At 53.7% G+C, this 23,906-nt stretch overlaps 1 protein-coding gene across 1 annotated transcript in view; it reads right to left on the bottom strand.

The window, feature by feature from the left end:
• The window catches only part of BCR (BCR activator of RhoGEF and GTPase), a 123,563-nt gene that overhangs the window by 21,182 nt on the left and 78,475 nt on the right, over positions 1-23,906 (bottom strand). Inside the window, exons 6-15 of the mRNA XM_025982712.2 lie at positions 22,446-22,506; positions 21,151-21,203; positions 19,341-19,481; positions 9,162-9,283; positions 7,898-8,066; positions 7,230-7,349; positions 6,338-6,413; positions 4,828-4,932; positions 4,118-4,192; positions 525-622 (exon numbers count right to left, since the gene is read on the bottom strand). Of these exons, the coding sequence (XP_025838497.2) occupies positions 525-622; positions 4,118-4,192; positions 4,828-4,932; positions 6,338-6,413; positions 7,230-7,349; positions 7,898-8,066; positions 9,162-9,283; positions 19,341-19,481; positions 21,151-21,203; positions 22,446-22,506 (1,020 nt within the window). The remainder of the gene's footprint in view (positions 1-524; positions 623-4,117; positions 4,193-4,827; positions 4,933-6,337; positions 6,414-7,229; positions 7,350-7,897; positions 8,067-9,161; positions 9,284-19,340; positions 19,482-21,150; positions 21,204-22,445; positions 22,507-23,906) is intronic.

Genomic DNA, 23,906 nt, shown 5'->3' with positions numbered 1-23,906 from the left:
GCAAACCATACAAACCCAACAGCAGGGACAGGCAAATAGGGTCCCTACCCTAGGCCTTGCTAGCAGAGCCCCGGGCTTCCAGAAACCAAGAGGGCCACAGGGTTCATTCCAACTTCCGAGAAAAAAACGCTATGGAAACTTACCAAGTAAACACTAAAAAATAACAAAGGCAGCACAAAAAGCCCTTTTAAGTTTCTCCAGCAAAAAAGGCTGTTTCTTTGTGATGCAGGGTTGGATTCTCAGGAACACAGAGATAAAATCTCTTGGACTAGCCTCCCTCTCCTCCCAGGAGATTCCTGGAATGCTGGTGGAATGCTGGCAGCGGGCGCCTGCAGGGGGGAAGCTATCAGGGAGCCCCCGCCCCCCCCCCGGGGGGGGGGCAGGGGTGGAGGTGGGGGTAGGGGTAGGGGCGGAGGAGGAGGCTGGCTGGGATGGGGGTTATACATTCAGATTCTCCCCACGACAAGATCCTGGCCTGCCTGCCCGGGCCAGCATTAGGGATGTGCCTGGCAGTAGTACCTCACCTCGTTCCAGTTGGGCTCAGCTGTGTCTCTGTAAACACGTGTCTTGGCTTTATTCACAAAATAACCAAAGGAGTCCACCTCCAGGGTGCAGTACAGATCTGCGGAAGGGAGACACAGGGATGGTGACCATGGTTTTCCATGTTACCTGCATTATCTGAGAGTAGGGTTTTTTTGTGTAGGGGGCCCAGGGCAGGCTGCCCCAAGATGGGCCACTGTGACATGAGATTATTCTGGACTGAAGACAGTCAGACTCTATGGGCTGTAGAGAAACTTGCCCTTCTCTTAACTAAATAGAAGAATCTAGATTGGGGGCGGGGGTCTTTCCCAAAATAAAGGTTACAAGCAGAGATACAAATTTTATCCGAATGGCCCATCTGTATGGCAGGGCAGACATCTGTTCTATTGCTCTGTGATGTGCATTCCTTTCCTCTTTAGTCCTAGACTTCTGCCCCCTTTCTCCTTAGTTCAAAATGACATGTAGGGATCCCTGGGTGGCGCAGCGGTTTGGCGCCTGCCTTTGGCCCAGGGCGCGATCCCGGAGATCCGGGATCGAATCCCACGTCGGGCTCCCGGTGCATGGAGCCTGCTTCTCCCTCTGCCTGTGTCTCTGCCTCTCTCTCTCTCTCTGTGTGACTATCATAAATAAATAAAAAAAAAATTAAAAAAAAAAAAAGATAGTTTAAAAAAAAAAAAACAAAAAACAAAATGACATGTATACCTCATTTTACCTGACTAGCTGTGTAATTTCCATGCCCATGTGGATTCCCTGTGGGTACGCTATTTTTTAAAAAGATTTTATTTACTTATTCACGAGAGACACAGAGAGCAGCAGAGGGAGAAGCAGGCTCTTTGTGAGGAGCCTGATGTGGGACTTGATCCCAGGACCCTGGGATCACTACCCAAACTGAAGGTGGATGCTTGACCACTGAGCCACTCAGGCGTCCCTCGTGTGTATGCTATTAAACGGAATTTTCTCCTGTTAGTTGGTCTCATGTCTATCTGAGTCTTAGTCCAGCTGGAAGGACCCCTGAAGGGGACAGGAATTCTTGTTTCCTGACATTTTCAAAATCAGAAAAAAAGAGTCTTTTCTTTTTAAAATAAAATGATACACCAGAGGCAAGAACAAAACCTGGCACCTCACACAATGATTCTGCCCCACAGTGCCGCCGAACCAGCACCTCTCAGAACATGTATGTTTTCACTTGCTCCCTTGACAAGCCCTGGCTAGAGCCTCTATGTGAGCAGAGCCCTATGGCTGTGACCTGGACAGAGGTGAATGCGCCATTCCCGCCAGAAGGATGATGTATGGGGGGGGGGGGGTGTCAGGGGAGGTGCCTACTACCACCTGCGTAGTTGGGAGTTCACCAGGTTAGTTGGGGCCAAGGGTGCTGCAGACCAGGCCAGGGCACTGAAAGCAGCTCTGGGCTGGAGAACTGTGGGATGCAGGGGGAGTAGGGGTAGGGACCAGAGAGGAGGCCATGGCCAGGGGCTGAAGGATGGGGCAGATGGCCAGAGGTGACCAGGAAACTCCACTGATGGAGAATGTCATCTTACTGATGTGGCCAGTAGACCAGACAGTGCTTTTTAACCCTGCCATGGGGCAGAGCGTGGTACTTCTCATAGGGACACAAACGAGAAGAAACCTAGCCCAAGTGCTAGGTTTACTCTGGGGATGTGGAGTTCAGACCATGGGATGTTGAGGACACAGATGGAAAGGTAACAGAGCGGAGCCAGGAGAGCCAAGTGGGGATGGAGAGGCAGTGCCAGGCATCATCTGTGCTGTTGATGGAAAGGTCTCTGGGTGTGGGAAGGAGGGAGTATAGGCAGTGAGGGAAGAAGGCCCATATGGAACCCTCAAAACTCTAGCATTTATGTGAGGGGGACGTGGACAGGTGTGCCCAGGGGAACAATTATTTCTAGGTGACGATTTTATGGAGGTATAATATGCATACTGTACAATCTATCTGTCATACCTTTGAGGATGTAAACTTAAATACTTGTTTGAACAGCACGGCCACTGTTTCAGGACACTGCCCTCTTCCGAGAAAGACCCCTTGGGTTCAACTGTGGTCAATCTTCTCCCAGCCTGAGCCCAAGGAACCCCCGGCCAGGCTGTCTCCAAATTTTGCCTTTTCTAGAAATTTCAGACGCGTGGAATGTACAACATATAGTCTTTTCAATCGGGTGCCTTTTGTTAGGAATCATTCTTTTTAGATTGATCCCTGTGAATGAATGCCTGTATCAGGACTCTGTACCTCTCTAACGCTGAGTGGCCCTCTGTCCTGTGGATGAACATGGGGTGTTTATCATGCACATCCAAGTCTTTATGTGAACATGCTCTCATCTCTCTAGAGTGAATACTTAAAAGCAGGACTGCTGGGTCACATGGTAAGGGCGTGTTTAGCTTTTTAAGAAACTGAAACTGGGTGCCTGGGTAGCTCAGTTGTTGAGCACCTGCCTTTGGCTCGGATCGTGATCCCAGGGTCCTAGGATCGAGTCCCATATCGGGTTCCATGCATGGAACCCGCTTCTCCCTCTGCCTGTGTCTCTGTCTCTCTCCCTGTGTCTCTCATAAATAAATAAATAAAATCTTAAAAAAAAAAAAAAAAAAAAAGAAACTGTGTAACTATCTTCCAGGGTGGCCGAACCATTTCACATCCCCACCGGCAGAGCATCTGAGGGTTCCAACTGCTCCACATCCCCACTGACATTTGTCACTGTGCACCTTTTTGTATATGTGCTGCCAAAGCAAGCACCACTGTGCAGCTTTTTGATTATCACTATCCTGGGGGGGGTGAAGTGGGATCTCACTGTGGTTTTAATTTACATTTCTCTACAACCACAAGCATCTTTTCATGTGCTAATTAGCTACTTGTATTTCTTTGGTAAAGTGTCTATTCAAATCTTTCGCTCATTTTTAAAAACTGGGTTGTCTCCTTCACACTGAGTTTCTAAAAGTTCTCTAAATGCACTGAATACAAGTCCCATATTGCATATGTAGATATGGTTAGTAAATATTGTCTTCTAGGCTGGCTTGTTGGCAATGTCTTGTTCAGTTCTGCAGCATCGGTGGGAAAGGTCAGCAGCACACTGACCTGTGTCCTCCTACAAGGGGCCCCAAGGGCTTGCGTGGAGGTGGCCTGCTGGGGGATGGAGCATGTGCTGCCTTGGACTGCAATGCAACCAGCCCCCACTGCTCTGAGACCTTGGGCAGCTGAGAGGCGCTCCCTGCCTCAGAGGGGTGGGAGGAAAACGGTATCCATTTAGCTGTCAGCAGCCAGATCTACTCTGCTGGCTGGGTCAAGGCGCTGCTATCCATAGCCTGGAGCTTGGAACCCAGATTGTATTTTCCTGTCTGAAGTGGACTCCAGTGCCTGCAATTACAAGACCCGCCTGCAGGGGGCAACTCAGCGACTCACACATTTGGTCCAGAGACCAGATACACCCAACAGTCTGCGCTGGGTGTCAACTTGCACAGGACCTCACAGCGTTAAGGGTTGAAGGCATCTGATGATAATTTGAGCCATGACCCTGGCTCCTTGCAGCTTCCAGCTCAGGGCCCTGCCACCTTCTTCCTCAAACCAGCCACTTACTTGAACTCTGCTTAAAGCCGGTGGCGGAGTGGACGATGACATTCAAGAACCCGTACAGCCCTGGAGATTCATCATCTGTGCAAGAGAGCAAAGAGGTGAGCATCTGTGCTCCTGAGAGAGGGAGGCATGTGATGCACTCTGCTTCAAACATCAATCTGCAGGGGAGCACCACGTGACTGCCATTTGCTCAGCACGGGGCTGGGTGATGTCACGAACCAGAAACCTATCCACTGTCTCAGGGACCCTGGGATCTGAGCTGGGTTCACAACATGGGCAGACCAATGACTGAGCTGAAACATAATAAGGTTCCCAGGACAGAAAAGGGGAGGGGTGGCATGTGATATGGATGTTGTGCGTGTGTGTGCATGTGCACAAGCATATATACCTGTGAGTGGAAATGAGTGTACACAATGTGTGCATGAATGAATGCAAAATGCACCATTACCAAAGGTGTGGGTGGGAGGCAGCTGGCTAAGGGCACAGGGAAGTGGGACCAGACCAGAGCCCAGAGGGTCTGAGATGTGTCATGTGACCAGCACAAAGCTATGGGTCTCCTCAACCACCCAGTAGCTGGGGACAGACCAGCCCTGACCGATCCCATCCACTCCTGGGAAGGCCAAGAGGCCCTAAGCAGCACACACATTCCTTCGAGGCCCCAAACACAGTGCTGACATCAGAAAGGGACAGCAGCCCTTGGGAGGACAACCCACCTTCTTTGTTGATGGTCAGTGGAATGCTGTGGACTGTCTGAAGTTTGACACACGAATTGGTCAGCATCTGCAGCTCCACAGATGTTAGGGAGAAGCTTTTGAAACCTGAGAGGGCAGAACCCAGGTGTATCAACCAGTCTGCACGGCTCCTCGGACCCCTGGGGACACTCGGAGGGTATCCTCTGATGGCCCTGCCCAGGACCTTCCCCGCACGCTAGTGATGAGCGGTGGTGGCCAGGAGGTGGCGACCTGCTCCCAAGGGAGGAGCTGGAAAGTGGCCAAGCAAGGCGTGGCCTTGGCCAAGGCTGGGCTGAGGGGGCAGGACACATTAGCGTAAGGCTTGCAAATCCAAGAGCTGGCATGCTACCTGAGAACAGGGCAACTGTGAGAGGGTGACCTGGAGCATTTTCCCATGGGGCATCCCCACACAGAGACCCGCCATAGCTTTGCCCTGCACTTTGCTAAGGAGGGCACTCGTCTCTCCACCAGGCAAGGAAAAGGGGCTTACTTTCATTACAGCACTGAGCAGGGAATAGACGCTGCCATGCTGCAAATGGTTGGGGTCTGAACCCCGGGACATGAGCATGGGCGAGTGGCAGGCATCAGCCATCAGCGCTGCCAGGAAGACCCTGTGCCCCAAGATGCAGGGGGGAAATGGCTCAGCACAGGAAGGATGATAAGCCTGGGGGGACAGGAGCTCAGGACAGGGTGGACGTGTGAGGCGCTCCCAGCCGAGCTGGGACACAGTGCTCCCCGCCTGGCTCTCTCTGCAGGCACTCTCAGAACAGTGGCACACACAGCGCACCTCGGAACCTCTGAGCCAGGACGGCTCAGGAATCTAGAACCATACAGCTGGTGCGCAGAGGAGGGACCCAAGCAGCTGTACCCCAGGACTTTCAGCAGAGCCTGCCTGCCCACCTGTCTGAAGACTGTCAGACAGGACCAGGGGCAGCTCTGAGCTCAGGAGAAGGAGACAACTGCTAAGAGAGGGAAGCACCCAGGGACTGGATCATTCCAGAGAAGAGGGAGCAGGTGCTGGCTCCTTGGGCAGGGAGTGGGGCCAGCACTGTGTGGCTGCCCAAACAGGTCCAGCCAAGGGCCCCTTTGGCATCAGCACCTGTTAGGGGGTGGGGAAAGCCTGGGTGGGGCAGACAAGGGCACAGGGGACTACGGGGGGGTAGGTCAGTGTCACGATAGGGAGTTTCAGGAGGCAGGTGGGGAATTTAGGGAAGGCATTGCAAGAGAGGGAGAGTTCACAGGAAGGTCAGAAAGCAGGTGGGAGTGATGCACAAGGAATGTGAGGGAGGGCCTAGGAAAGGGGCACAGAGGGCAGGGCCCCAGGAAGAGCTCCTGTCCAATACATTTTCTGAATCAGAGTTCCACATAGCATCTCAGTCAGATAAGAGCACTGCCGCCCAGCCCCTTGGGAAGAAAGAAAAGGCTTGAAACCCCAGGAGGAGATGAATATCCAGCCCTGAGGTTCCAGGTCTCTCATGCAGATGCCACTTACACTTCTTCTGCTGCTCTCGGATGTTCTCCCTCCACTCAGCACGCTCATAGTCAGATGAGATGAGGAATGTGTAACTCTGGGGGGCGAGAAGGAGAATACACTCTGGTTGCCTCCACTCTGGCTCAGGCACCGCTCCCTGTCACTGTCCACGTGGAGTCCTGCAGTACACCCCTCCAGGGCACATGTACCTTGGTGCCAGGGGCCAGCAGGAGCCTGGTGGTTGAGTGTGCTCACAGCTTGGCTTGTGCTTCTCGCACTCTCTACCCTTCCCACCAGCTGGGCTCTGGGCCACAGATCCCGTGCCCTGTGCAGCTCCGCCTCTGGCACCAGCCCCCTGCCTGGACTGCCTAGGCCAGGGCAGGACACGTTGTGGCTTAGAGACACAGAGAAGGTTAGCAGGTGGGATCTGCAGAGGTGAGGGCCGATGCCACCCAGGTCACCTTGCGTCCAACACACAAGCCCTGAGCTGTGTCTCAGAGACAAGGCTCCCACAGAACCCACCAGCTGCCCCTCTAGGCTGCACAATGACAGCTGTGTGATGCCCACAGAGGGAGAGGCCTGGGCTCCAGACGGCATCAGGAACCAGATCAGGAGAGAAGCTACCTGTCAGGCCCACAAGGTCCCTGGACAGAATCCCTGTACCGAGGGCTGGGTCTGCACAAACGTGCGAAACCCCCCTCCCTATTCAGACTTGTTGGAGACCCTGCTATCTCCCAGTCAATTTGGGGGCTTCAGCCCGAAGCCCAGGTTAGAGGAATACATGGGCCTAGGTGTGCTGCACCAAACCAGCCCCTCTTGGCATGTGAATGCACCCCAGAGGAAAAGGGCTGCTGTTGTCGAGGCTGCACAGGAGCCAAGGGGCACAGGCAGCAGGACCGCGGCGGGCGCTCACCTTGCCATTGCGGCTGTGTACTCTGAAGGCCATGCTGGGGGACATGAGCAGGAGCAGCGACTCCTGCTCCGACAGCTTTTTCTTCAGCCGCTCGATGGCCTTGCTGCCCTTGTTTGCCCTCTGTTGGGAGAGGCCACATGGTCATGTTCTCATTCTGGGGGCCCAGGGTTACCCCCTCCTGCCTGTCTCATCCCCACTGCTCCCAGAGCCTTCCTTAGCCTGCATGGTTTGTAGTGCAGAGGCCAGCAGGTGCGGGAGGGCAAAAGCCCGTCCTGCTAAGCCCATCTCAGCTGGGCAGCCCAGAGCCGAAGCCCTATCTCCTGGGGACCGACTTTGCCTGTGGCCACGGCATGGTGCCTGCTCTGGCTGGGCACTGTTCCTCAAGTCTTGTAAATATTTCCAGAAACAACCAGGCAGCTGCCCAGGGCAGTCCAGAACACCTAGAGGGGCTGATCCCCCTATTTGGGACTCTCTGCCCATCAATGTAGCCAGGCACCTCCTGCATCCCATGTGCTGGATGGCTGGCTCCAGGCCTGACAGCAGGCTCGTAGGGCTCCCAGCTGGTCCCAGAGGCCAGAAGTGGGTCAGGTACCCAGATACTCATATGCGATGGGTTGATGCCACGCAGGCTGCAGAGCCTAGCCTTGCTCCTTCCCAATTGGTCTCACCTTCTCTCTCTGGATATCATTCTTGATCTGGGATATCTTGATCTTCATGGCATCCAGCTCCTCGTCCAGCACCAGGGGGATGTTGGGAGCCGCCTCCGACTCATCCACCGTCTGGAAGCTGAGATCCGTGAGGGGGATGTACCACTTGCAGTCATACTGCTGGGTTTTGCTGGGTAAGGAAACAGCACATTAACACACTGACTGTTTTCCTTTGCTAAACATCACCATTCTCAGGAGCTGGAAAAGCCTAAGTTTGAGGCTTGCAGTTTACATGACCTTAAAACCTAGCTTGTGGTCCATGAGACAGGCTGGCATAAGGCCATCGGCAGACACTGGTGACCCAGCCCTCAGCCCTGATAGCCCCTAGAAATGCACACTCTGCATGCGTGACTTAGGCCTGATCCACCATATCCTGGGTTGATGATAGTGGCTCACAGGTTCCCTGACATGGGAGCACAGCAGGGGCCTCACGGACAGGACTGCAGATACCCCCAAAGCTGTAGAGTTTGAGAGGCTACAGATCTACCAGGTAATCCACTGCCTCAGAAGGGGAAACTGAGGCTCTCTTCCGAGGTGGCTGTTTAAACCTGCTCAGTATGGTAATGGCAGAAAAGGGGAAAGAACCCAGTTCTAATTTTTCCCAACATGACTTCTTTCTTCCATTCCAACTGGTACGAGTGGTCTGATCTCCAAGAGGAGGAGGAGGAGGAGGAGGAGGAGAGTGTGTGTGTGCACGTGTGCGCGCGCGCGTGTGTGTGCTGGGGGAGGTGGGTTGCAGCCTAGGCTGAGAATAATCTAGTAGCTCTTACCAGGTCTGGGGAGACCAAGTACAGGAATGGTTTAGTGATGCCACCCCCTGTTCGCTCACTTGCCAGCCTTCACCAGACCCTGCAGCTCTCTGAACTTTCACTTTCTCTTCCTGAGTCATGACGTGACAGTCTCCCAATAGTACCCCATCAGATGGGTTCCCCTTCCACTCTCTAGGAGGTGACAGGGCAGTCACTGATCCTGACCTACACCATCCCCAGGTTGTTAACCCTAGGAGTTTAACCCTGTCCTTTAACCCTGAGCCTGGCATCATAGCCAGCTGGAAACAACGTAACTCAAAGTGATCTGGCCACACAGTTATTGAATTTTTCAGCCTCACTGCCCAAGGAAAAAAAAAAAAAGTTAGGTTTCTTTCTCTATGAAACCAGCCCTGTTCCCCTCCACTGGCCCCAAGATCCTCCCCACACAGTGGGATGGGTGCCCTGTGGTCACTCACCCTCCACTCTGCTTCTTGAGCTTGGTACAGAGGAGCAGGTCAGTGAACAGGAAGACATGGCGCAGCTTGCGGGCCCCCTCCACCAGCTCCACCATGAAACTGTCCTTCAGCAGCTGCCGGTGCTGTGGGGTGGAGCGAGGGCTCGAGTTGGGGTAGCAGGCCAGTGGGGGTGGGGTGGGGTGGGCAGGCCTTCACTGCCTTAGCCTCCCCCTGTCTCAGCAAACACACACACTACACTTTCCTCTGTTCAGCAAAGTTTCTTGGGTGGTTGGCTTATGGAGGAGGATGAGTGGACAGGGTACCAACCACTGGCTTGGAGCCTGGGGAGGAGGATGCTACAGCTATGTCAATGGTCTGCCAGGAAAATGATGGCAGGAAACTCCTGTGAGCAGGGCAGTCCCTGCCTCCGTGGGGTGGGGCAGCAACTGGAGACCCAAAATGGGTAAGAGGCCAGCCATGTGAGGGACATTTTCACAGAAGGACCATCACAATACAGGCCCACAGCAAGAAGAGCTGGGAGCCCCAGGCATAGACAGGGCAGCCTGGTGAGCAGGGAGGAGGCAGGCCCAGAGAATTCCAAGAAGGGGATGCCCAGCAGGCATGGAACAAGCTGGGCTTAGTTCTGACAGCAGCAGGAGGTCGGGTGGGGGGCCCACAGCTGGAACCTCATGCTCTGGGCTTCCTCAGGTCGGTGCCCACTGATGGGCAGCAGCTCACAGAGGATACCTGGATACCTGTAGCCTAGGTCTGAGGTGACCTGCCAAGGACCCTGTGGATCTAGACTGAACAGGGGGATGGGAGGCACTAGTCTGCCAGCAAGCCATGTGCCCCCGCACCTAGGTGCTTCATCTAAAAGACCAGAACACTCCCACTGGCTCACCCAGCTCCAGGGGCTGCTGAATGGCACACTAAGGTAAGTCAGTAATTCATCTGAAAAAGAGCGCCTGGCACCTCATGAAGGTCAATGCTGTGGCATGGCAAGGACACAGACAAGATGAGAGGCTGACGTGGCGAACGTTCCCTTTCCCCGTGCACATTCCAGGTGTGCTGTGGGAGCACATGGCCTCATCACCGGATGTAATCCCCACAACATGCTGTAGGCAGGTCCTTATGCCCATTTCACAGATGAGAAATGGGAGTCTCAGAGAGGTTTTCCACCAATCCCAGGCAGCAGAGTGAGTGAGCAAGCAAAGATACTCAGCAGTCTCTGTTGGTAGGAACTCACAAGCCCATGGAAGAGAGACCAGATGCTTAGCGGGAACCTAGCCACCCTGGCTTCAGGGAAGGCCCCCCGAAAGGGTGATACCCCACTCCTCACTGTGATGGCCAGAGAAGGGCCTGGAGGATCAGGTACATGTACTGGAGTGGGTACAGACCCACAGCATCTCCCCAGCTTGAGGTATCTCCATCCCCCCATTTGCTTGGTAGGCCCACACGCCTGGCTCTGCTGCCACCTACAGTTTTAGAGTCCTCTCACGGAGCCTCTGCCTCCGTGAACTCTCCAATATTCTCTGCAAGAGCTGGAGCCAGGAGATCTACCCCAAAAGCAACAGTATCCTGGGCTGAGTCCCAACATTCCCAGGTGCAAAGGCCACATGTCACTGTCACATTCAGCTCAGCTCACAAAGGCCAGCTGGCCCCTGGCTCCAGAGAGCAAATGATTTAAATGAGAGAGTGTAAGTGGAAGGGTTGGAAGGCTGCCTGCATGCTGAGCCCATGACTCATCGTCACTCACCCTCTCCCCACCTGCCATGGGCAGACAGCCCACCTGGCATTGGCACCCATGGAAGCAAGAAAGTGTGTGCACCTGGAGCAACGTCCACACAGAACTGGAGACCCTGGAGCAAAATCTAGGGCAAGCCTGACTGCTGGGTCCTCATCAGGGAGCAGGTCTGCGAAGGCTCCTGGGACCCTGAAGTCCCAGGGGAATGAAGAGATGCCTCTTCAGCAGGTACACAGCAGAGGGTCCTCCAGCCCAGCGGCAGAAGGGACCTTCTGTGAAGGGACATAGATCCTGCCTCCATACAAAGGGGCTGAGCTTCTGGCTACCACCAGCAGAGGGCCCCCTCCATCCAGCTCAGCAGTGGACTCATCCCCTCTGCCAGCAGGTCAGAAGCACCCAGAGTCCCAGAAGCACCCTCCACCCCTCAGCCAGCTCACTCTCTCTCCCTGCAAGGTCCTGTTGCTCACACATTCTGCTGAAGTGGCACATTCATCCTTCACAAGACCACTGAGTGTTAACCTGGTGCTTGTGGCAGCCCACACACCTGCCCTGCTGTGTCGAGAGGACACATGTCTGATTGTGGGGAGCACATACGCCCCCCCTGGGGCTCAGACTGCAGCCATGGGAGGCTCTGATAGGCAGACTCTGTTTTGGTGCTGTGACAATGAACTCTCTCCCAGTAAATTCTTGCCTGTGCAAATCCTCTTCTAAGAGAAGCCTCAAAGCCAAGGGGGCCCCAACACTTTCTGGCCAGTGGACTGCCTGCAAAGTATCCCAGTCTAGCCCTACTCTGTGCCACACTCTATCTCGAGGGCTGTCCAGGGCACATGGGTCATGCATGTCACCGCTAACCCTCACAGTTGCCGTCCCTCCCAAGGACACACTGAGCCTTGCTTCTGAACTCCAGCCCACCCTGGGGCCTTCCAGAGTGCCCAAACAGAAAATAGCCAGCAAATGGGCAGACCGCAGGAAAATAGGCTCTCAACTATGACACCGGCAAATCCACAAAGGGAGCCTGGACCCTGGCAGAGGGGCCAGAGTCAGGGGAGCAACAGACCAGCAGGTGAGGGGAGAGGAAGGGAGAAGGGGTCCAGGCATCACATGGTCTCTGTCCACATTTCCCCAGGCCCAGGGGTGGTCCTGAGGCACAGACTCTTAAGGCTGGTGGTCCCACCCTGACGCATAGTTTAGGGTCCTGACCCGTGGGCAGATGCCTCCTGTTGGCTCTGGAGGTCAGCTGGCCTGGCCCTGGGCCTGCTCTGAGCCCAGCCTGAAGCCCCAGGCTGAGGAGGGATCCTTGCTGCCGAGGCCACATGAAGAAACAGCAACAAATCCCTATCTGCACAGACACCACTTCAGGAAAGAGAGAGGCAAAGGATAGATGATTGGGGAGGAGGACAGAAATGAAAGGAAGGATGGAGATGCTGCAGGCCCAACAGCGAGTTTGTGAGGGGCTGCTCTGCCCTTTCATTGAGGTATTCGAGGGGCTGCTGGGCCCTGTGGCCATCACTTGAGCCTCCTCTCAGAACCCCGGCTTCTGCAGGGACACCCTGCCAGCCCACACAGGACCAGGGTAGAGCTGGGAGGCCCATGCCTGCCCAGGAGATGTCCCTCTTGTAAATGCTCACCACCCTGGTCTCCAGCACCAACTTCTGGTGAGGCCCACCTGTCAGGTCCTCCAGGGGACACAGGGAGGGCTGCACTGGGTCACAGCCTCAACCCCATAGCACTGTGGGTCATGGTCTAAAGATGGCGTGAAGTCCCTTTGCCTCAGCATTTCATGCAGAACCAACACCCCTGGGTAGAGCTATAAGAGAGACCCAGAACCTGATGGACCCAGGATAGGGTAGCACCATACTTCTTGGGGTCTATGAGACAGTGACTCAGAAGAACCAGACTGTTGGGGCCACAGGAGTGTGTTCATATGGAAGAGCATCCATGTGTTTCTGTGTCTCTTTATGTGTGTGTTCCTGTTAGTGTATGGGTCCCGATCTGTGTGTGTGTGTCCCCCATGTATACATATCTCTGTGTCTCTGTGTCCTCATGTGTGGATTATGCTCCTGTGTTTCTGTATGCTGTGCTTGGTTTCCGTGTCCCTGTGTGTCTTCATGTCCTGTGTGTCTACTGGTATATGTCCCCATGTCCCTCTGCACGTATGCATGTGCATGTCCCTGTGTATATTACAGTGTGCCCCCTCGTGTGTGTTGTGCGTTGGAGCAGTGATGGTGGTGGGGAAGGCACTCCTTTGGGGAGTTCCCCTACCCTGACATCTCAGGTGGGGAACATCTGCTTAGAAGGGTCTCCTTGAAAAGCTGACAACGTGCCCCTGCCAGGGAGTGAGGTGTCTGGAGCCGCCACACACCTTCCCTGTCTGCAGCCACCCTTCTCTCTTCTCTCTGCGGTGATAATGCTGCCTCAGCCACCTCATTTCTCTGAGCTTCAGGTGCCTTAAAGATAAGATGGGATGCAAACACCTGCCTGGTGGCATTTTTTAGAGGATTAAATGAGCCCACACGGGGCTATTAGCTACCATAAGCAAAGTCCTCTGTGGGTACAGGCCCTGTTGAGAGTTGCCCTGTCATGGGGCCTCTCAGACTTCAAGAATGACTGGGGTTTTTTTCTATCACCTCCATTTCTATAGACAAGGAAACTGAGGCCAGCGAGGTTACATTATGTATCCACGGTCTTCTGAAGAGGGGCGCCTTCTTCCCCAGGGCTCTTCCCCGAGGCTGGCCAGCCTCCCTCAGCTGTCACTGCCTCCAGACAGAGCCCATCCAGGGAAGACCCGATTGGAAGAAATGCACAGTTATGAATGGATGCTTGTGTCCACCCCAGAATTCATATGTTGAAGCCTTAACCCCTAATGTGACAATATCCAGAGGCAGGGCCTTTGGGGGGTGATTCCATGAAAGTGGGACCCCATGATGGGACTGGTGCCCTTCGAAGAAGAGGAAGACAGAGATCTCTCCACATGCAAGCTGTGATGAAAAGCCATGGGGGTACGCGGTGAGAAGGTGGCCATCTGCAAGGCAGGAAACAGGCTCTTACCAGATCCTGAGCATGTTGGCCCCCTGACTTTGGGACTCCTGGCTTCCAGAACCGGAAGCAAAGAAAGCCTGTTGTTTAAGCCCCTAGCCGACCGCACTTTGTGACAGCAGGTGGACAGACTGAGACACACACACAAAGAAGCCAGAGACCACAGTTCCATGGAGGGGGTGCTGGGGCGTTTCCTCAGGTACAGGGACTGGAGTTCAGTGACAGACCAGCAGGGCCTGGCCAGTTGAGACCAAGAACGGTTGCCAGGGAGGGCCCTGGTAGGGGTGGAGAGAAGAAGAGGGAAGATGGCCAAAGCATGGTCCAATGAGGCACCAGGTGCTGGCTGAGGGTGTCCTGCTTGGCTCCAAGCATGGGCAAATTCAGCAGTTCTGGCCTTGGAGGAGGCTGGCAGCCCGAGCCCCCAATGCATGGTCAGAAATGGGATAGCTGGCTGCGTGCAAGTGGCCCGGCGGACACTGCCTATCAGAGCAGCCCTGGCTGTGGGGTAACTCAGTGGGATCTGGAGGTTCAGCAGGTGAAACAAGTGTCCCCAAAATGACATACCCGCAGCCAAGTGTGCACCGAGGGTCCTGCCTGACCCTCCTGCCCTCACACCTGTTCTAGGGCTCTCAGCACCTTGCTAGTTGGCCTCCCCGCAGAACACACCTGCACTCCCTGGTCCCTGAAACAGCCTCTTGTTTCCCATGCCCTGGAGAGATGTTGTAAGACAACCAATCTGGGGGGATGAAGTCAGAGCATGATGTGGCCCCAAAGGGGCAGGAACCTGCTGGGTGGAGGGAAGGGTGAGCCTGGGAAGCACACTGCTCATTCATAGCAGTAATGTTCACTGAGCACTTGCTGGGCGCTGGGCCCTGTGCAGAGAGGGCTTCATAGAACATCTCTTATTCTGTAGAGCTGTCCTTGGAGGTAGGTTCCAGCTCCACCACTTCTTGGAGAAGAAAAGGCTCACAGAGTTAAGTAACATGCTCAAGTTCCTGGAGAATCAGAACCTAGGCCCAGACAGGTTGAGAACTCACACTCCATCTGCAAATGTTTACAAAGGGTTGAGAAAAGGCCTAGACGTGGAGTACTGGCCACTTATGGGGCCCCCATGTGGTGGACATTCTTTGAAACTGTGGACAGCATGTGGCCTAAGCTCACTCCTATCCTTGCTCACAGGTGACTAAGCTGGTGCTTAGAGATGGGTGGCATTGCTGAGGTCACACACTGTGTCAGGTGGCACTGGGAACCCCAACCCCTCTTCTGTCTTCACCCCCACCCCCTTTCCACAGCATCCCTTGTAAACTGCCACAGGGTCTGAAGTTTCCAATTCTTTAATCCAAAGCAAGAGCCCTCCCTTCTTCTCTGCTTGAACCTCACCACCTCTAGGCTTCAGCCTGCACTGGTGACATGTCCCCAGTGGCTCCTATTTGGCCTGCCCACCTGCCTTCTGCTAGGGGCACCTGAAACCTGGGTAGAGAATGGCTCCACAGAAAGGCTGGCTCTTGGGAAACAAAACACCCGCACAGGATCATCCCACTTGCCTCCCAGCCGAGCTGGGGATGCCAGGCAGCACATGTGGTGCTAAGAACAGACAGACAGGCAGCCACATGGGGAAATCAGCCAGCAGTGTAAAATTAATTCAGCTCAATGAAGGAGCAGCACCCATTAGCCCACAGGACCCAGGTCTGGGAACAGACTATGCCAGCAGGACTTCTTGGTCCTGACCAGTTCCTGGGAGGCTGAGAAGGGTGTCTTCCTGGGAAGGACCTGCCACTCACGGCCCCTGGGGTGCTAGGGCCAGGATACAGGCTGGTGAGAGCCTCTGCCGGCCACAGTTCTGAGTCAGGGAGGCACCTGTAATGCTGCCCAAAGTCAATCTACCTCAAAGAGGACAGCCCTGGAGCTGTGGGGACTGGGCCTGTTGGCCCCACTCAGGGCTCACACTGGGGCCTCTCCACAGTGCTCCGACTTAACCCAGGCTGAGCAGGTGGAGATGGGCCACCTGGGACTGTGAGGAGATCTCCAAACACCCAGGCCAATAGAGGCACCTTTTCTCTCCCTAGAAAACTGCCACGAGAGCTCGAAACAGGGACACTGCCCACCCCCTTGCCACCACTGCCCCCACCGGCCCCACCACACTCTGAGCAGGAGACTGGTAGCACGCGGAACCAAAGGGGCATGCTTCTCCTTATGACTACCTACTTCCAGGTAGCTCTTTATACAAGGACCGGGGAGGGGTGGACAGTCCTACCGGTTCAAAGGGATGTGGGGGCGTGGGGGAGGGGGCGGTCATAAATCACAACACACAGGTGCCAGGGCACACCTGGCCATACGTCTTGGGTTAGCTACTTAGGGGCTGTGTGACTGCGTGCAGTCATTCAACCTTTCTAAGCCACAATGTCCTTCCTGGAAGATCCCTATGACCTCACAGAGTCATCAAGAAAACTCAGAAGCCCACTTTCTCTCTCCCTTTGGAAATCTGATATTCAATGTCATATACCAAATTTAGAAATAAAAACATGGGAAAAAAAAATTGGTGCTACCAAATCTGACCCTCCCCAGCTGCAAATTCTAAAATGCAGCAGCCTGTAGCTCCCACTCCTCCTGGGACCTGCAGATTCTCTCCTGACTGGTGCTCTAGAGGGTGTTTTCTCACCACCTCCACCATGGTGGCCACGTGGATAAATCGTCACCCCCTGCTTTTATACAGCCCCTCGGAGGTCATGAGACCCTTTCTGTCTCACAAAGACCCCAGGGAGGGGCCGCAGATCCCGAGTCACTATCCTCAGATTATGGACACTCAGCAAAGAAATAGGGGTGTCCCAAATCAATACCACTGGTAAGGGGTAGGCAGCACTGAACCAGGTTGGGGGACTGCTCTTCCAGCACCCTACTACACCGGGGACTGTAAACTGGGTTGGGCAGCCTGAGGATACCCCCAGGAAGAGGCTTAGGCAGCAATCAGCTCAGAGTTTGAGCACCTGATTGATTAGTGACGTATGTTCCTGGAAGGGTGGGGGAGGGGAGCAAGGCGTGGGCAACTGTCTGTCATCTTGGGCTGGCTCCCACCTCCCTTACCACACATGGGGCGGAGAGAAGGTGTGTGCGACTCAGACTCACAACCTTTCAGAAGGCACTAGTGTCTCTTTCCTCTTGCAGGTGAGGCACCTGAGTGATCCCTCCTACTGAGGCCAATAGTGCCAGAGGCTGGTGGGCGGGGGGGGGGCATGATGGGTGCAGATAAAAGCCCTTGTCCTCACGAAGAGCCTGGTCCCCACACACTCCCTGCTTGGTTGCGCTGAGACACTGACTGTGGGTCAGCATGGTAACAGATGCAGGACCAGGGCTGGGCTGCCAGCTCCCAGGTAGCATTTGATTTTCCTCAATTCCCTAGGGTAGCTGCCTCCATCGATCTGAAGAGCAAGATGGTATTTCTCCCCGGGGATTCTGAACAGTTGAGTCTGCCGTCAGCACCATATGAAAAGCTGGGAGAAAAAGGACTCACGCATTTGCTTCCCAAGAGGACAGCACTCTCATAAGAGAACAGTCGGAAAAGGAGAAAGAGCAGGTGTCCTAGGAGGGAAGAGTGAGCTGGGCACAAACCCACTAGGGATAAGGAGTCTGAGCAGAGGCAAATCCCACATGTGTTGAGGGAGGCCAAAGCTTTGCACTCCTTCAGAGTCCCTCAGCCAGGTGTGGGGCTGAACCAGGGGCAAGGCCCTGTTGTTGCTCCAGCAAAGGAGATCTGAACCCCACCACCCCACGACCCCCAGGTTCCAGATATCCGACAACAGGGTGTGGAGGCCCTGGGAGGTGCTGGGGACCCACTGCTGCCTTCCACGAGCTCAGAGACTGCTTCTGTTTGCCCGCTGGCAGGGCTCTTGCCATAAGTTGTGCCCTTTGGGTGGCCAGGCACCCAGCACGGTAGGCTGAGTTCCCACCCTGTTGTAAAAAGGAGGAACAGATCCAGGGCGGAGGAGAAAGCACAGTCCAAGCCCTGTGGTGGGTGAGTTCACAGTGATGCTGGCACTGGGTCTCTATGTCAGCCTGGCTCCAGGTCCAAACAAACCTGGAGGGTGGACTAGAGGGACACCTCACTCTTCCTTGGCCCTTCCGGCCCAGGGTTACCAGGAGAAATCTGACCAAGCCCTTTGCTCATGGTCAAGCCTGATGAGACTCTGGGTACATGGGAGCTTTCTGCTCAGCACTCAGGTACCACTTCCCAAGGAAGATCAGGGAGGACAGATCTGAGAGGGGCCGGCCTGCCAGCCCAGGTGGGAGGAAGAAAGGAAACCCTGATGCTGGGAGGGTGAGCCCTCAGTGCCGAGCACCTGGCATATGAACTGGAAGAAGGAGGAGGAAGTGGCTTTCAGGGGCAGCTATCGTCAGGCTATCGTGTCCTGCCTGGGTCATATAGCTCCTGTCCCTGCACAAGCCCCCCGAGGCAGCAGATCAGCCTACCTCACCTGGGTGTTGCTTCTGATAATGGATGCTCTCACCTGTGCCAGACGCCAGCCTCCTGATTGATGCATCTTTGCTCTCTCACTAAGTGCTGCCCACTCAGGACAGCACCTGCCTACTGCCTCCCTGGGCCCCTCCCAGCAGGGTCAGAGGCAGCAGGGGCCACCAGGGTGGGCTGGGTCATGCATTCTCAGCCCCTCTGTTCTCTACCATCTTATCAATGATGTGCAGGGAGATAAAAACCAGGGGTGGCTGTCAGGGAGGGTGGGAGGGAGGGAGGAGGAGGAGGGAGGAGAATCCTTGGAGCTGAAGACAAGCAAGCCCACAAACGTCATGTACTTCCATTTTAAATCCTTAAATCTGGTCACACGGGTTTCCCACAATATCCAGAAGTTTGCATTACACCACTTTGCTTTTACCGAAGATCTACGTTAGTACTTGTTTTCAGTAACTAAAATAAATCTGAACACCGTATTTGCTTTTACAAAGGGTAATGGCTTTTCCATTTTACACCATTCAGTTTACAAAAGACTTCATAGGAATAATCTACCTTCAGGTAGCAGGGGAAACCTGGAACTGTTTTTTAATGAGGAAATAATACTCAGGAAGAACTATGTTGTTCCAGGCAGACAAAATGACATTCTCTTTCTCATGGGTATTCTCAGCTGGGAACCCCAAGATGACCAGGCTGTAGGGGAAAGAAGGGGTGCCCTGGACACGACCCACCACAGGAAAAAGAGGTGGCCAAGTGAGGTGAGCAGCCCTGCAACTCCACCCTGACGCCCCGCACAGAGGATCGGGTCTTACCCTGCCAGGGTCAAGGACCCTAAAAGGTAATACATTTTCTGTGTTAGGCTGAACAGCAGGCAGTCTGTTGAGGACCAAAAAGGGGCTCCGACTTGCCCCTGCCTGATGGGGCAGGGTGGCAAAACCAGACCATCCCCAGCCTCGCTCACCTCTCCCTTCTTCACGGTCATGGACTGCCGGCGGGGTGTGATTTCTTCATTGATACTGGACAGGAAGTTCTGTGAGATACGGAGGGCATCCTGCAGCAGAGGGTGGTCAGGGTGGCTGGATGGCGTGTGCTTCAGTAAGTCCTGTGTCAGGCGAGAGAGGACTCAGGTCAGAGAGAGCACAGCCCTGGCGCCCACCACTGTGACATTCTGGGCTGGATCACTCCCTGTGGAGGGGGCTGTCCAGTGCACTGTAGGACGTCAGCTCCCCATCCCAGCCTCTAGGCACTAGATGCTGGCACTCCTTTGCAGCTGTGACAAGCAACAGTCTCCAATTTTGCTGCATGTCCCCTAGGGGGCAGAAATGGTCTCATCCAGGATCACTGGTGGGTGCCAGCCAGGAGAAAGCACCAGACCTTCCCTGCTCCTCCTGCTTTAGAGAGGAGATGGAAACGTTGACTCCTTCTCCACTAGGAATGCACGCAATGCAATTCGTGCTCAAGGTCAACAGCTCCTTGGTTCAGAGAAACAACTCCCTTCACTCTCAAATCCCCCCTATAGAAAACCTGCAGAGATGAAAAAAGCCTGGAGGAAAGCTCTGGTGCCGGTAGTCCCAGAACCCCCATGACACCCCTGGGCCCCTCTGGCTTTTCCCTGTCAGGATGCTCGGAATGGGGACAGAATAAAGATCTCTAAGACTCCGTCTGATGAGCCACCAGTCAGAGCTTTTTTTTTTTTTTTTATAAATGTCATTTTATTTTTTTAAATTTTATGTATTTATTCATGAGACACACAGAGAGAAAGAGAGACAGGCAGAGAGAGAAGCTCTCTGAGAGAAGTCCAGAGTGCTTTTGTAGGGGTTGATGCAGGGAGGGAGTGTCCTGTCCCATGTAAGCAGGGCCTCTGAGGTAGACGGCCCATGTAGGAAGCCTGATGTGGGACTCGATTCGGGATCTCCCGGATCACGCCCTGGGCCGAACGCAGCGCTAAACCGCTGAGCCACCCGGGCTGCCCCAGCCATAGCCTTCTAAACCATGTCTCTCATCTCCCTCTGAATCGGAGGAGAGGGAGGAATTATGAAATGTGCACTTAACAGAATACGACACAGCTTCAATACTATGAGGCAGAGCTGTTGGGCTAAAGTGGGACACTCTCCAGCACATCAATTTAATGGAAAAAAAAAGGCAAAGTGGGATGATACATAGCACAACGCCTGCATAATTAAAAAAGACGTTCACGTATGTCAGCATGTGTATCAAAGAATCCTTGTGGTGGTGGCTCCTTTGCTGGGAGGAAGCAGGAAAGGAAATGGGAAGCTCACATACTTCTGTGACTTGGTTGCAAATTTTAAAAAAATGTATGTACAACTTGCTCTAAATATAAATGAATAGGGTCACCTGGGCAGTAGGACTAGGGGCCAATTTTGTTTTCCCTGCTGCCTTCAGGAGCAGCTCCGCTGAGGCAGTGGCCCTCCCCAGGCTCCCTCTCCCCAGGCTAGGAGGCAGTGGTCATCCTTGCAGCCTGGAAGGCACCTACCCTCTCTGCCCACTCTCCGTCTACCTCAGAGGCCCTGCTTACATGGGACAGGACACTCCCTCCCTGCATCAACCCCTACAAAAGCACTCTGGACACCTTAAGAATCTGCTTTGTTCTCCCCTCACCCCCCTGTGAGCTTCTCATTTCTGCATCTACAATAAATGTGTGTGGCAGGAACAGAGAATGTATGGGTAACACTGACAAATATCAGTGTCAGCCCTGGAGCAACAGAAGCCAAGAACCCCAGAGTGAGAAGGTCCTGGGTGGAGTGACTCACATGCAGGACCAGCGTGCTGCGTGTCACCCGGTCCACAGGCTTGTAGAGCAGGGCTGCAGAGAGACGGGCAGGGTGAGAGGTGGCCACGCAGGGAGAAAGCAGCCCCAGACCACCCGCCTGCCTGTCCTGCTGCAAACGCTGGAGTAGGGGGAGTGGCCCAATCCCCCCCGCCCCCCGGAACTACTCCACACCCAGTGACAAGGTCAAACCCTGAGCACCTACAGGGTTGGGCACATGGCTTTGAACTTCTGATCTGTGACATTAAATGCTGAGTCCAGAGCTATGGGTCAACCCAAGTTGACACCCCTCCCCTGGAGTTGGGCAGCCCACCAGCATCCTGGTGCAGATGGGCCAGCAAGGGTTCCAACCCTGGCAGGGTCTGGAGGGTCTCCTGGGGACAGACCAGCATGTCACTCACAACATCCATCCCTGTATAGTTTAGAGGCCTGATTCCGAGGATGCACTAACTCAGGTGCCGATTTAGCTCTTGGCTGTTTAAGTGTTTTCAGACACCTCGACTCCAGGAGCACAGGAGCCCTGGCCAGCTGTGGCAGCCCCCGCTTCTCCATGAGGATGGCGAGCCCTGTCCATCACAGGCGCAGATGCTTACACGTCCTGACATACATCAGGAGCATTTCCTCATGTGACTCCCACAACTACTGTAAGACTCGCATTGTTACCTCATTTTATAGATGAGAGACTAAAACTCAGGAGCATGGTGAAGCTCTGCTACCAGAGTCAGAGTCTGCTGTTCTCTCTAACTATTCATGCCATCTTAATAACCAGAACTGAGGGGTGACCTGTCAGTCCTGATCCTGCTTTCTGCCCACAGTGAAGGGGCTGGACACATGGGCCTGGGAGCCTGGCAACTCTGGCTTTCCCCCTGCCTGGCCACTTAGGACCTATGTTCCAGCGGTGTTACTTTTGTTCTAAACCTGTTCTGTCATCTGAAAAAAAGGGAAAATAAAATCCTCCTAACAGGGCTGTTGGGGACAACATGATGACATTTTAAATGCCCAGCAGTGCCTAGTTTCCATGTGTTTGCCAACCCCTACCATCCTTCCTCGTTGCTACTGTTGGTGGAAAGCTGGTCCTGACCACATCCCTCCCCATCCCACCACACCCCGTGCTGCTTTTGCCATGTCTCCACTCTCACTATTAGAAGTCTGGAGTGGCAAGGGTGCCAGAGGGTGACCCAACTGGCGGCTGTATTTGCTTTTCCAGCAAATGCCCCCTTGGCTCATGGCAGCTATCCCTCTAGGGAGCACGAGGAGGCCTCGGCACAGAGAACTCACTTTCCAAAGAGTTCTTGGTCGTCTGGTCCTTGGCATCTTTGTTGCTTCTGGCTTTCAGGTTCTACAAAGAGAAAAGCACATTTTCACATGGGACCACTGAGGCAGCGTTGATGTGGCAGGAAGTTCTGTGGCCAGACACACCTTCCACAGAAAACTCACCCTTCTCTCGCTGCAAAAAACCTTATATGAGGCAAGTCTTAGGGGTGTCCTGAACCAAAGCATGAAATACAGGGTGGGCGGAACACAAGGCCTGCCCTGGGCACGTTGGTTTACCTGCGACTGTTGATATTTGGGGCCAGAAATTCTCTTACTGTGGAGGCCTGTCCTGTACACTGTGGGATACTGAGAAGCACTGCTGGCCTCTACCTCTGGGTGCAGCAGCACATCCTCCCCCTGTTGTGACAATCCAAAATCTCCAGGCATTATTAAGATGTCTCCTAGAGACAAAATCACCCCTGGTCAAGAGCGCCTCTGACACACAGACTCCTATAAAAATGTGGCAAACCTCAGTGTCCTTCCTAAATGCATAGAACTGCTTTCTCAGAGAAGGTAAACAGTGTGCAAGGAAGCTAATGGGTTGGAAAAGCACTCACCTTTGGACATGGCCACGGTGGGACCCCCTCCACTGAGACCCACACCAGGTTCCACCTGCACCCCACCCTCTTCTGACTTTGCAAATGTACAGGCATACCGTGGAGATATTGTGGGTTTTCTTCTGGACCAAGCCACGAAGCGACTATTGCAATGAGGCAAGCTCAGTGAGTTTTTTTGGTTTCCTAGTTATAAAAATTATGTTTATAATCTATTAAGTGTTCAATGGCATTATGTCTAAAAACAATGTACCTACTTTGATTAAAAAATACTCTAGTGCTAAAGAATGCGAACCATCATCTGAGCTTTCAGCGAGTCATAATCACTGACCATAGTTCATCACAAAAGACATAATAATGGAAAAGTTTAAAATGTTGCAAGAACTACCAAAATGTGACATAATGAGCAAATGCTTTTGGAAAAATGGCACCTTCAGACTTGCTCAACACAGCATTCCTACAAACCTTCAGTTTGTAAAAAAAACAAAAAAAAAAAAACCCAAAAAAACCGCAGTATCTGCAAAGTGCAATAAAGGTGAGCCTGTAGTTTCTAACAAACAGGCACTATGATCCCCAAAGGAAAGCAGAGATTTTTGGTGGGTAAGTCATGTTTTCACACAACTGCATCAAAGGCATCACTGATTGAGTCCAAGGTACCAAGAGAAACCAGGATATAAGATTCTGTGTACCTGAAATCATCTCCGGGAAGAAGCTATGGTTAATCCCATTACCAGACTGCTGACCAACAATAAGAAACAGCATGGGGTCCAAAAGGGGCTCAGAGATGGCTTTCTCAACCTCTCATGCTGTGGTAAACCTCTCACAACTTAAATCTGTGGTATTTTAAGCTCATTGGGGCCAAATGCACTTT

Source organism: Vulpes vulpes, chromosome 10 (assembly GCF_048418805.1).
Source record: "Vulpes vulpes isolate BD-2025 chromosome 10, VulVul3, whole genome shotgun sequence".
In the NCBI taxonomy this organism is placed as follows: domain Eukaryota; kingdom Metazoa; phylum Chordata; class Mammalia; order Carnivora; family Canidae; genus Vulpes; species Vulpes vulpes.
This window is presented reverse-complemented; position numbering and strand designations above follow the sequence as displayed.